This window comes from Anguilla anguilla, chromosome 11 (genome assembly GCF_013347855.1).
Source record: "Anguilla anguilla isolate fAngAng1 chromosome 11, fAngAng1.pri, whole genome shotgun sequence".
In the NCBI taxonomy this organism is placed as follows: Eukaryota; Metazoa; Chordata; class Actinopteri; order Anguilliformes; family Anguillidae; genus Anguilla; species Anguilla anguilla.
Window position 1 is genome coordinate 27,167,546 of NC_049211.1, and position 13,852 is coordinate 27,181,397.

Sequence of the window (13,852 nt, forward strand, 5' to 3'; positions counted from 1 at the left end):
TTCAGACCTCGTCCCTTTTTCGTTCCCCCACATTTTGTTGTCATAGACTTTAAAATACATTGTGTTGTCTTCAATCTGCACACGGTAACCCACAATGAATGAAAATGCGTTTCTTGAAAATTTTGCAAATGTATTAAAAATAAAGTATTCAGAACCCTTATTCTGTGCTTTCTAATGGCACCTGTATATATAGTTCCATGTATAATTTATGTTTTGATGTGGACTGCTTTGTCTTTACTCAGATTTATTTAATTCTCTGTCTCCTCTGGTTGCTCAGTTTTGCTGTGAACCGGGCTTTTCAATAACTGATGCTCTCCCTGGTGTGAGTGGCTGTGGCGGTGTGAGACCAGAAGGGTTAAAGGTCATTCCCTGGTTGTGTTCCCAGTGGTGATCGCGCTGGTGCTGCTGACCATGGCCGGCCTGGCCTTCCTGCTCTACCGTTACCTGTGCCACAACCGGGGGGCCTACAGGACCAGCGGAGAGCCCGCCCCGGGCGAGGACTACGAGCCCGTCGACCCCAGCGACAAGAAGGAGTACTTCATCTGAACCGGGACCAGGACAGGTGCATGGAAACCAGGATGGAGGGAGGGAGGGAGGGAGGGAGGGAGGGTGGGTGGGAGGGAAAGAAAGAAAGGGGGAGGGAGGATCTTGAGTTTCCAACATCGAGCGTTGTCCCTTGGATGGAATGGGTTGTGGGCAGGCCTGATTTGTTGGAGTTCGAGGAACAGGCGAAGAGAGCCACGGACAGTGGGCGGAGACGTTTGGGGCCAAAGATAACGGAGGAGAGAGGTGTGGCTCTTGCCTCCCATCACAGTACTGGCCCCTCATCAGCAGCGGGCAACCGACCACAGATTGTATATGAACGGGGTATTTAATGCTGGAGCTGGCGTTCACGCTGCCGCTAATGTTGCATTTTATTTAAACTGTGGAGATTCTAGTGAGGGATACGATAGAATCCTGTGAACCCAGCTATGCTAACTACCAGTGTTTTTATTTTATTCCTTTATTTTTTAAAAAGTCTTCAGGTGTCAAAATTAGGTCAGATATCACTTTACCTGTTCAAATATGTCACCTAACTTGAAAGTTACGTGACAACGTGTAAAATTCCTTTCTGAGTGTAGCAGATAAGAATTTGTTCTTAAGCACCAGTAACAGGTCTTTTATTGGATACTGTCTGACTAATATTCTATTGACTGTTTTAATCAGACAATTTGGACATAAGGCCAGGAATTAAAAAAGTAGGTTTCCTTTCCTGCAAACTGCATTCTAAAGTCATCATTGTATGGATTGGAAAGCCCAAGTGACGTCACCGCTAAATGCCTGATTTCCTCCATTTTACACTTTCCTGAACATGTTCCGGTGTGAAAATGGAGGCCGTGGCTTAAACAGACTGATACAAAGATACACAGCTTTGCGACGGTCAGCACATTTTCTTCACCTCCAGCTAAAAGCAAATCCCTATGATCTGAGTGTCTTCTGAAGAGCATGGACTTGAGGTTGCGTGGCCACGATACCCATTTGATGAACTGTCTTACTGCTGCAAATGTAAAGAAATCGAGTGCCATTTGGTGGCATCCAATGCTGTATTATGATAACGGTTTAATGGCAGCCAGAATAAACTTTGTTTGGCCGAGTCACCACGGTCACGCTTTGCTGTGGTTATTGCCGTATCTGTTCTTATACTGAAAGTGGAACCGCAACGGAGAGAAGAACGAGAAATGGTCTTTTTTTCTTTACGGCTGCATTTTTTTAAAGCCCAGGAAACTGGAATCAGCACAACACTGCCGCAGACTTTAGGCAGTGTTGCGGGCGTGCAGATTTAGGATTTTTAGTTTTAGTTTAGTTTTATTATTTTTGCACAATTAAAAAAATACACAAAAATGACAAAGATAACAAATAATATACAGTGCAGGGAGAGGCAGAAAACCCAGTGGGCTTATTTGAAGCCTCCACCTAAATAATGTTAAAATTTCACAATGTTATAAAGAACATAAACCATTTCCCCCCCCATGGTGCCTTCGATAATGCAAACTTCACATTCTGTACGTTTATGCTGCAGGATATTTGATTGTTATTTCAGGTGACTTGGCAGAGCACCTGCGCTCTGACCCATAGCACAAGTCACAGTGTAGTGGCTGCCTGTCCAGTCGGGTTCACCCACCCACTGCGTCACGTACGTTGTTTACAATGCTAATTCTCCCTGAGAAGGCCTGCTAACACACAACGCATGTATTCACCACTGTGAAAGGCTGTCTGGAACAAGTATTTTCACCAAAACAAAATCTTTTTTTGATCATCAAAAGCAAAAAAAAGTGACTTAATGTAAATGTTAAGGTGTAACCACAAATGTGTATTTATTGTGACACAAATTTTCAATCCATTTTCGAACTTAACACTCGGGGGTGAGGGAGGGGGGGTTGTAGGGGGTGTCTGTTTTATCACAAATACAGGGAAAGGCATGGCTGCAAACAACAGCGCAGATGAGCTTGCGCCTCTCCTTAAGTAAAACTGGGCCGTGTGATAAATTAGGCCAGCCTATTTTTAAAAAGTTGCACTTTTAAGCCAGTGCTCATTATAAGCATTGATTCTGCCCCCCCCCCCCCCCCCTTAAGACAACACAAAACGCACCTTAAAAATTTTAAACTATTGAGCATTAATGTCTCACTCCCCACACAGTGCTTGATAAAAATGAGTATTCTCACACTTAAAGGTAAAAACACGTGCTGAATTTCTGTTTGCTATGCACTCCCATATGAGGGGCCTTGGCCACGATTCTATTTATTGTAGCCCTCAGTGAATGTGAGCTAAGAGAGGGAGAAGACAGCTGAAATGGAAGGCTAAAACAGCAAGAAAGTGCTTGCTTAATGGGTATGACACGTCCATGGGCACATCTGGGACCTAAATGTTTGTAGTTAATATGGAGCCATTAAAGAGCTGTCATGTAAGTAGTTCAAGGCACCCAGAAACCATTCCAAGCAACTTTTTTTTTTTGGCGGGACTGGTGGTTTCCACGGGCCTGTCAAAGTCAAAAGTATAGGGGCGACATAGCTCAGGAGGTAAAAGCACTTGTCTGGCAGTCGGAGGGTTGCCGGTTCAATCCCCCGCCCTGGGCGTGTCGAAGTGTCCCTGAGCAAGACACCTAACCCCTAATTGCTCCCAACGAGCTGATTGGTACCTCGCATGGCAGCCTTTCACCGTTAGTGTGTGTGAATGTATGGGTGAATGAGAGGCATCAATTGTAAAGCGCTTTGGATAAAAGCGCTATATAAATGCAGTCCATTTACCAAAAGTGAAACAACTTGATGACTGAAGAGTAAGTAAATAATTCTCAGTGGTAATCCTTAATCTCGTAAGACCTGGCAATTACTTTTTTTCCCCTGTAGGAGACATGTCTGGTCTTAATCTCAAGAACCGTATACAGTGCCATGAAAAGTATTTGCCTCCTTCCTGATTTCCTCTATTACATATTTCTCACACTGAATGTTTCCAGATCTTTAGGCAAAATGTGATATTAGGAAAAGGGAAATTGAGTAAATGCAAAACCTATTTTGAAAATTATTTCATTTTTAATAAAAAAGGTTATCAAACAGCCATGACACCCATATCACCCATTAGAAAAAGTAAATTCCGCCTTAAACTTCAATAACTGGTTGCACCACCTTTAGCTGCAATTACTGCAACCAAACTCTTCTAATCTGATATCAGTCTTTTACATCACTGTGGAGGAATTTTAGCCCACTCTTGTTGGCATAACTGCTTTAAGGCCACTCCAAAAATTACATTCTGTTTTTTTTTAAAGCCATTTAGATTTGGAAGCAAAGTATCCCCAAACCATCACACTACCACCATCATGTTTGACTGAGGTTCTTACTGTGAAATGCTGTATTTCCTTTATGCCACACATAATGGGACCCATGTTCAAAAAGCTCAATTTTTGACTCCTCTGTCCATAGAACATTATCTCTGAAGACTTGGGAGTGCTTTTTTGAAAATATGAGATGATCATTGATGTTCTCTTGGTTAGCAGTGGTTTTGGCCTTGCTACACTCCCATGAATCCCATTTTTCCCAGTCTGTTTCTTATTGTGGAGTCATGAACACTGACCGTAGTTGAGGCTAGAGAGCTCTACAGTTCTTTGGATGTCCTTGTGGGATCTCTTGTGACTTCCTGGATGAGTTGTAGCTGCACCCTTAGAGAAATTTTGGCCAGCCGGCCACTACTCTGAAGATTTGGTTAACAGATGTTCTGGCATGTATAGCGTTTTGAAAGTACAGATGTTTCTAAAAAGTCGTATCCCATAATATACACAAGTAAATGCTTACAGTATATTAGTTTTACTGTACGAATACCACTAAATAGGTTGAAGAAAAAGGATAACCCCACCTAAGTCGCACAGACGATGATGCGTTTCCCTCCGAATGATTACATGCTTTTAAAAAACAAATTGTATTAAAGCAACCATTATTTTCTGTCTATTTAGCTATTTATGTTGTTTATTATTATAATACAGTTTATTATTATTCAGACTTTATGAAATTTTGCATGATAAATAGTCAAAATGTTTTCTGAAAAAATGACAAAACAAGTTTGACCCACCTACTGATATTAAGGTTCAGCATCAGTGAGGTTGAGATTCAACAGGGCTGGCTGCAATCAAGCTTGGCTGTGTTGATTCAGCTGAATCTAATTACCAATCAAATTAGGTTAATTGGTTGATTGATTAACTAAAGGGGGCACTTACTCACATGGGTGGTATTGGTGTTTGATAACTTTTCATTAAATCAATGAAATGATTTTTAAAATGTGTTTTGTGTTTACTCAGTTTTCCCTTTGTATAATACTACATTTTGTCCAAATATCTGAAACAATTCAGTGTGAAAAATATGCAGTAATAGAGGAAATCAGGAAGTGGGCAAATACTTTTTTGATGGCGCTGAGATCTACACTACAAGGGACATTCAGTAAAAATATTTTCAGTGCAATGTTTTTGCTGTAGCATGTTTTTTGTTATCCAGGACTCTTGTATTATGTCAAAGTTTAAAATGCTTTAACGCTCTTTCTGGCAGGTCTCAGGAGCATAAACTCTGGAAATCTGAACATTTACTGAGAGTAAGGCAGAAAATGAGTCAAAAATAGAAGACGCGATTCAATTCAATTTCCAAAATAGTCTTTATTCTAAATTTTAATTATAGCAATTAAAGTTTAGTATAAAAAAGTTAAGTGCACCACAGTTCCATTACAAACTGATAAGGACCGCTCTTTAATGGTCTCTTAATACGCAGTAAACAAGACAGGGACACCTGGCTCCTTCTTAATCTTAAAAGATAAAATATATTCAGTAGAATCCATCAAATCTTTTAACTGTATGCCTTTTATAAAAAAATCGGAGAGAATCCCTGAACTATTGATGTCCATGAACCCAAATGGATTTATTTTGCCTGACACAACTGATGGTTGGAGTGGCGTCCACTAAATGAGTTGACCAGCACTGGAATCAAACCATCACGGTGCTGCTTCCAGAATAATCTATCAAGTGGGGGTTGAGAAGTCATTCAGTATTTCCTTTTAGGTTTAGGTCTTAGGTCTGTTTCTGCTTCTGAAATTATTCCGATAAAAAAGATAGAAATTAAGCTACACCGTGACTATCATTTAAATCCCAGGGTTGGTTTGGAAAGCTGTGTCCCCTTTTGTTTTTATACAGTACACACAGCAGTTAATTTTAACAACATTTCAAGCACACTTAAGTCAACGTCAGACTGGGACGAAACGAATTTAAAGCAATGTGACACACTGACTGGCTTAGTAAAAAATAATAATCCTTTAAGCTGAGGAGACAATGTAACAATCAGTCGGAATGCTCTTCTAAACGAAACAACGTGTGTACAGTGTACAATGTACCAGCCAAGACAGTGCAAGTAGTGTCTTGCATACAAGCCTCGGGGTTGGAAATAACTTCACAATCAAACAAAACTCCCACAAATTAACAATGTCTACTTTCACATGCAGGTTAAACGAAAAAATGCAGGAAACTGAATGCAGTGGGTGGACAGCAACTGAGCTGGCATTTGAACAACATTTTATTAAGGAATGATGGCATTACAGTGGGGAGTTAACCCCTCTCCTGTCGGATACCCAGCCTTAAGACTGTCCGGATTCAGCTTGGCGCACTTCGCTGCTAACCTCAAAAATGAAAATGCTTAAACATAACATATTTAACACATTCTGTGGAATTTAAGATGTTTATATTAGGTAATCAGAAGCGTCTTACTCTGCCTATTACAAGACTGGACTCCATTCCCATCTTTCTGGAAACTTCAAATAAGTGGCACGAAGACTGTATTAAGCAGATTTGAAAAAAACACTCTGCGCCTTAATGCATTCACAAATACCACTTAACATTGAAGAAATCTGAAAAAGAAAGCTTACAACTGACAATGTGAACACCACTTGATATCATCTGGCATTAAAATAAGTCCAGACATCACCGATCCCCACATAAAAGAAAAGGTTGTTGTTCTACGAGATTATGAATTTGTGCTTCTGCTCCACACAGCAGGGAATTCACATTTTTTTCAGTTCAAGGTTTTAGAAAAACATCCAGCTGTTGGGAGCATATTGACCCATGAAAAGGCTAATGGAGTAAGCTGCAAAAAAATCATCCAATATATTCATAAGAAAATGAAAATCCAAACCAATGTGAATGTGGCAGAAGTCTGCATTCCTCTTAAAGATGCCTCTGTATGACCTCACTGTGAACCTGTAGCAGACCTACCTTGACTCATTACTTATTCATGAATGTAGCACTTCAGGGAACATCCTTCAAAGAATGTACAGAATAATGTATGCAATATTCCCCGTCCCGAAGATATGAAAATCTAAAAATTAAGATGCCGAGTTTCTGAGAACATTTTAAAGAGCAGAATTGTTTTAGTTAATTGTATGTATCCTTCCATTGACAAAGCTGCTGGTGAGAATGCACAGGATTATTGAAAACCTTTAAAGGTTTTTTTTTTTTAAAAGCTGTGTACAAGAGGGAGATATTTTGACCCATCCTCTGAAATATGCCCACCTGCATGCTCCTTCATAGACCCACTTAATATATTTTAATCGTCTCCCATCCATCAAAATGTTATTGCTAATAGTGTACAATTTTTAAAGGTAGCCGACCAAGCTATATTTCAGAGCTGGTCAACAGCACACACAAATTAATATGCAAGAGGACCTGAATTCACAATGATATTCCTTAGATTTAAGTTATGTTTTTAGTTAAAACTACTGAAAAAAACGTGCAAAATTAAATGCACTACATACCTACTTTCATTTCCTACAAAATGTGCAATGCCTGCTACCTCGGTTTTCTCAGTACCATCTGTCTGATTATAAAAGAGGTTACTTTATTGTCCACTGCTGCATTTCGGTGCATTACACACCAGATCTTTGGTTACAGGGCAGAATTCAGTGGGAAATGAGGAGCGTACTTCACTTGCCACCCAAAGTGCAGTGTTTTGAGAAAAAAGAAAACCCAAGTTGCTGATAAACACCAAACGGCTATAGCTACTGGACGCTATCTTTTTTTAAAAATTTAAGAATCATTTATTTCCGTTGTTTAGAAATATCAGAAACTTAAGAGACATGCGTCTTTGTCTCGGCAGTAAACCGCAAAGTTTCACGGCTACAAAACAAACCAACGCTAGTTTGAACAGTCTGGGTATCCGACAGACAAAAGACAATGCGGGACACGCGCGCACCCAAACTTAGTGGTGCCACCCAACCAACCCTTCCAAACACAACTGGACCTCCAACCATATCAGTTCCCTCCATATTTGTAAGTTCATTTGTTTTTATTTGAAATAATGGTGCATTTAAAACTTTGGCACCTGATAAAATTAATCGCCAGAAGCCCCGCCCCTCGTCTGATCATTTCAAGATGGTTTAAAACATTTAGATTATCAAGCCTGGTGCCTTTTAATGGCAGGAATACTGCCTTTTAAAGATTAAATGTGTCAAACCACTCCCTTTCAATTTGGCACAAATTAAACTAAACCCCATCCTTTCTTTCACAATAACCTGTTTGTGAGATTATAATGGACACCTAAATCATCAGAATGATCTAGAAAATCACTGTATCTGGAATATTCATCACTGTCTAATTTCCATTTGTATGGAAAAAAAGGGGAAGCACTTTTACCCTGGAGACCCTACGGCATCAACTGTCCTGAAACGAAGGTGTCGAAGCTTTGCCTTTTCTGACTGCTATCTGCCTGAGGAATTGTGGGTTTTTTGGGTCAATTTCCTCAGAAATTGGAAAGGCGGGGGAGAAAAAAAAGACGAAAACCTGAAAGTCAGCTGGATTCTCTCAGACGCAAGTACAGTAAAGCAAGATGCTTCTGTTTATTTTTTGCTAATTTAAAAGTACTTCCTTAAAATTCTGCAGCACTATTCTTGTGCAAATAAGCAATAAGAGAGGGCCAGTCTCCAAATCAAAGTCTGGCAGTGGGAGGGTACACAGCAGGGCTATAGAGACACCAGTGAGAGGGGGGGTGTTCTACCCAGGGCACTAGCATAATACATTCCGTTAGGTGATGTCAGTATTGTGGCGTGGCCCGCGGGCAGCCTCAGGGGGGGAGGTTTGGGATGGGGAGGGAGGGGGCGAGGCTCATCTAGCGGTCACCGTTACCAGATGGTGTAGCCGCCGCCGCCGGACCCCCCTATGAAGTAGCCGCCTTTGCGTTGCGCCATCATCACGTTGGCGCCCTGCATGGCTGCCAGCTGGGCCGCGCTGGGGAGCTGCCCGGGGGGCGGAGCCTGCGGAGGCGAAACGGCACATTAGCGTGCGCCCCAAACAGACACCCCAAAAAACACCGTACCTGAAACTCCTTAAGACTCCTGCGCAAGAGACATCACTATGACCCAGTTACCGATTGTCTCAAACAGTGGCATTTACTCATGCCCTTGGAGAGCTACAGGGTGGCTGCTTTTTGTTTTCGCATTAAAATATTGGACCAGTACTGAGTTAACTGTAGGATCAACTGCTTTACTTGGTCAGATAAGCAACAGTAACAGTGGAAAAACTGCAGACCCAGCGGGTCTCCAAGGGTAGGAATTAAGGCTCATGTACACCGCATATGAAGCTATACTGTCAGTGAAGCGTACCCTAAGTAATGGCAGTGGTCCAGGTTCATCAGAATCCACTGTGGTGTGCACCCTATGCAGACCTGATACGGCACAGCTTTGCAGTCCGTGTCTGTTCTATATTTTGGGCTTGGTGCGAGGCAGAGAGGTGTTTATAAATGTGAGGTAAAATGGAGAGGAGGCAGAGATGCAAGGAACTGGAACGCCCACAAAACTTTCATAGGGACATTTTATACTGGCGGTCTTGCACCCTGTAAATACTTCTGCGATAAAATATAAATATTACGAGCAATATCAATGAAATCGGTACTTCAGACCTTATGAGCACAAATGGTGTCCTACTCATGACTAAAACAAAATTCAGCTGTATATAAAATGTAGCCTATTGGAAAACCCACAGGAGAAAAGAGCAAGAGACGCAAAGCATAAGGAACCGGTGTAGACATGCAGCCACGTGCTGTGCTGCTTCTGCGCAGTGGCCACTACGCGTGTGGTGTAGCTGAGCCTGCAGAATACCACTGGCCTGTAAGACAAAGCCTATACGACGAAGCCTGTAGGACGCGTTATGACATAAAGACACAAAGGCAAATACGCTCACTACTCACAGGGATGGTGCTGCCGCTGCCTGCTCCAAAACGAGCTGCGGAATCATACCCTCCGTCCACTAGTATCGTGGAGCCCGGTGGGTACAGCCCCCCCATGGGGTAGTACGCCATGGGGATGCCGTGGCCCATGGGCCCCATCGCTATGGACTGCTGCAGGGGCAGGTACATCTGAGGGTATGCAGAGGACATCTGGTGCAGCTGGCCCTGGGCGGCCTGTGGATGGATGAACCTGGGCTGGTATATCTGGAGAGGAACGGAGGATATGACCGAAGACTGAATGAATGAGCCGTACATCATCTGCACACCTGTAGTTTACCTGGCAAAATGGCAGCTGCCTATTGATGAGCAAGGTGTGCAGATGTAAAGTGAGGTACTGCTGCCCGCAGTTGGGCCTTGTGCCTAATCTGCCCTTTCAATCACCCCCCCAAACCACATGTGAGCGTTCAAAGGGGGTGCTGTGAATTTATGGTAGCTGAAGTCTGCCACAGTCATCCTCAGTTAATACATTTATTACAGTTATTATTAAAAGAGTTATTTTTCAGTGTTAAGTGGTGTATTGGTTCTTACCTCAGAATAGGAAGGAGGGGAATCTGTGTAAGGGGGGGCCTGGGGGGATGCCTGCATTCCCGGGGGATACAGAGCTGCGTTGGTCTGCTGGGGGTACACAGCTTGTGCAGGATAAGAAGCTGAAACCACAGAAATGCACAATGACCAAAACATAGCTGTCAACAGATAACTCACTTCATTCAGTTACTACACTAAAGCCAACTTGGGGTATCACCAAGTTAATGGGAAAACATGTTATTTGACTTGGTTTATATATATATATATATATATATATATATATATATATGTATGTATTCAGGACCACCCTTTCTTTTATTTACTTTCCAGTGACAACAGCCATTAAGTTCTTTATTTCTGCGTGTCAGAAAATAATGCAGCAAACATATTTAACCCAAAATGACACAGAAACCTGCACAAATATATAATATCAAATCTGTCCACTCTGTCCAGCCTTTATTACAGCTTCCATTATTTTCAGGAGATGTGCTTTGAGTTTTTCAAAGAAATCTGCAGGGATATTTTTCCATGCTTCTTGGAAACACCTCCAAAATTCAGCCTTAAAAGTTGGTTGCATTTTCTGCCTCTCTCGACCCAAGTAACTCCTCACACATTCAATGATGTTGAGGTCTGGACTCTGGGGTGGCCAGTCCATTGTTCTGAGAACACCAGCAGCTTGATCTTCTGCAGTGTGCTTGGGGTCATTTATCTTGCTCTTTATCAGAATTCATGATGTCTTCAATAAAACCCAAATCATCAACTGCAGATGTTATACAACCCCAAATGTGCACTGACCCTCCACCATGCTTCATTGATGGTTGTAGACATGGTTCTGAGAGTCTTTTATTGCTTTGGCATTGTACATACTGCCTTATCTTACTTCTGAAAATATTTAAACCTTACTCCACATCTCAGGTGTCAAGTTTTGGTGTAGTTGTGCAATTTTTCTTCTCTTTTGTTTATTTCCTTTTCTCAATAGCGGCTTATTGACAGTTACACATCCTTCTAGACCTATAGCATTGAGTTGTCTTCTCACAGTGGAAGGATTAACAGAAACACCTGTGCATTCCTTCAGATCTGAAGCAAGAGTGGAGCTTGATTTTTTTCCTGTCTCTCAAAGATAAAATCTTTAGGTACTGTCTTTGTGATGGTGACAGTTTCAGTGGTCTACAAGTTCTCACATGGTTGGTAAGAGTCTTATTTTCTCTGTATCTTGCAATAATCTTTTAAACTCAAGTTTCAGAAGCTTTTTCACTTAATAGCTCCTTATGCACATGACAAATAAATCTGCGAGGCAGCTACGATGTGTTTGGGTAGCTGTTTGCTTGAATGTTGGAGTCACTTCTGAAGGCAAAGCGTTCTAACAACATTTGTTTGGAGAGAACAGCGATAACTTGTTTGTTGATTAGAAGGATGGAAGACTTAAAGTACTAATAGGGTGCACAAAAGAAAGAGTGGACAAATACTGATAGATTTGATTTTCCTGCATTATTGTCACTGAAAGAAAAATTGCACTGAATGGCAATTTGACTGGAAATTGAATAAACAAAAAATTGAATAGTACTGCTACTGTATATACAATGAGCCCCATAATGTTTGTGACAAAGACTTTTCTCCTTGATTCAGCTCTATACTCCACAATGTCAGCCCCAACCACCATGTTTCACAGATGAGGGGGTGCTTTGGATCATGGGCAGTTCATTTTGCCTCCTCACTTTGCTATGGCCATCACTCTGAGACAAGTGAATTGGTCTCTTCTTTCCAGAAGACCATTTCCAGAACGCTCATTTAGGTACTTCTTAGCAAACTCAAAACGGCCATCGTGTTTTTTTTGCAGCTAGCTAGTGGTTTTTATGTAGCAGTGTTGCCTGTAACTTCTTGAAAAAGGTATTGTAATTTATACATGGTGAAACCAAAATGCATAAAAATACCCTTTAATAAAAGCTAGGAATCTGCACTTTAACCACGTGTGAATTGTTTGATTGTAAATATAAAAGCGTGGGGTACAGAGCCAAATCATGGCATGGTGCATACACAGACAGTGGGGTCAACTATTAATAAAACCATTTTATAGCTGTTACTTGCACATACATTGTAGCTGCTTAGTATTAGTATGCACTAATTATTCTCTGCATTTCAGCTGTTTTTCTGCCACATTGTGCCAGGGTAATTCCTCTTAAATCTACAATGTAATATACGTAACATATATTACCTGTAGGCCTAAATAAAACACCAAAAACTTTAAACAATTTACTTCCTGTTTTTATCGTCCCATTTCCGACTCATAACCCCGCCCACTTCGCCTCCAAAATAATTATATAACACTAACCGATACAGACAATGTATTAACTAGTGCTACATTTTCAATTACCAAAAGAATTAGCAGAAGCAAGCAATAGTTTGGCATGAGAAGTCAAACACTAGCCATATTGTGTTAAAGCAGACCGGGTGTATGTACAATGACAAAGCAGGTAGCATTGTATTAACGCATTTTTTATGCGCTTCCATTGTCGGTTGTTAAACGACTTTGGTCACACTGTTATGCTCACACTGGCTATATTTGCAGCTGGTCATTTCAGCACTGCAGTTTCAAGCCGATTGTTATGGTATACTATTTTACTATTAAATAAATACATTTTTTAAAAAGACAAGAAAATCGTATTGGTTTCATAAAACGTAAGGATACTGGTTTTGCGTGAAGTTGGACCTTCGTCAAAAAATAATCCATGATGACAATAACATCGGAATTTTGTACTCGATGTAGTAACGTTACATCCAGCTGACTATAATTAACGTTACTCTTGTATAGATAACTAACTAACTGACATTAGGTAGCTTCTAATTTATCAGAAGACGATATAAAATATGTATTGCTAAATTACTGATTCACATAGCTCATTGCAACACGCTATTTCTGCTCCATCATCGCTGCCTTCAATGTTAATGCGTAGGCTACTGTAGAGGGAGCGCACTTCGTAGGCAATAGCATCCCTTTGTTAGATAGATAACTTTGCTAATGACCTAGAACGGCTTAAATAATAAAGTAAATACACACAAGTTCCCAATTCTTTGTAGTTACAGCAATACTCAGCAAGTTACCTATCAAGCTACCCTTTCGAGTGTGTATGATGTCAATGTATGTTGCTAGCTAACGGTAGCTATTCATGCTAACATCAATGACGTAGTATGGCTACAGCTTGCTGCCTAGCTAAACAGTTAATTCATCGACTGCTGTTTTGCTAATAATCGTAGATAACGTTAACTAACGTCATTTAATTTTTCTGTGAAACTGTTTGCTAAAACATCGTCGTTTGATGTGGTATTCTCCGTAACATTACCTTTATTATTCATTGTTCCAAATTTTCCCGTAGAAATCAGAAACGTATGACGCTGAGGATGAGTCTTGGCCTCAGCAATAACAAATCCGTAGTGATGCCAAGGCTTCAACGACTTCACTTCCTCGTTTCCACTGCTCACGCCGTGTTGTTTTGCCTGTGTTGTTGCGATCTGTGCTGTTAGCTAGCTATCCGGCTAGCCTACGTCATCCAGTC

The 13,852-nt window shown here is 41.1% G+C and overlaps 1 protein-coding gene across 1 annotated transcript; it reads right to left on the reverse strand.

Annotated features, from left to right (window-relative positions):
- Window positions 1–5,150: 5,150 nt before the first annotated feature.
- Window positions 5,151–13,852, reverse strand: dazap2 (DAZ associated protein 2). The gene is made up of 4 exons (XM_035381602.1): window positions 13,640–13,852; window positions 10,305–10,423; window positions 9,738–9,980; window positions 5,151–8,805 (listed from the first exon to the last, which is right to left on the reverse strand). The coding sequence occupies exons 1-4, from the start codon at window positions 13,650–13,652 to the stop codon at window positions 8,674–8,676; spliced, it is 507 nt and encodes a 168-aa protein (XP_035237493.1). The 5' UTR covers window positions 13,653–13,852; the 3' UTR covers window positions 5,151–8,673.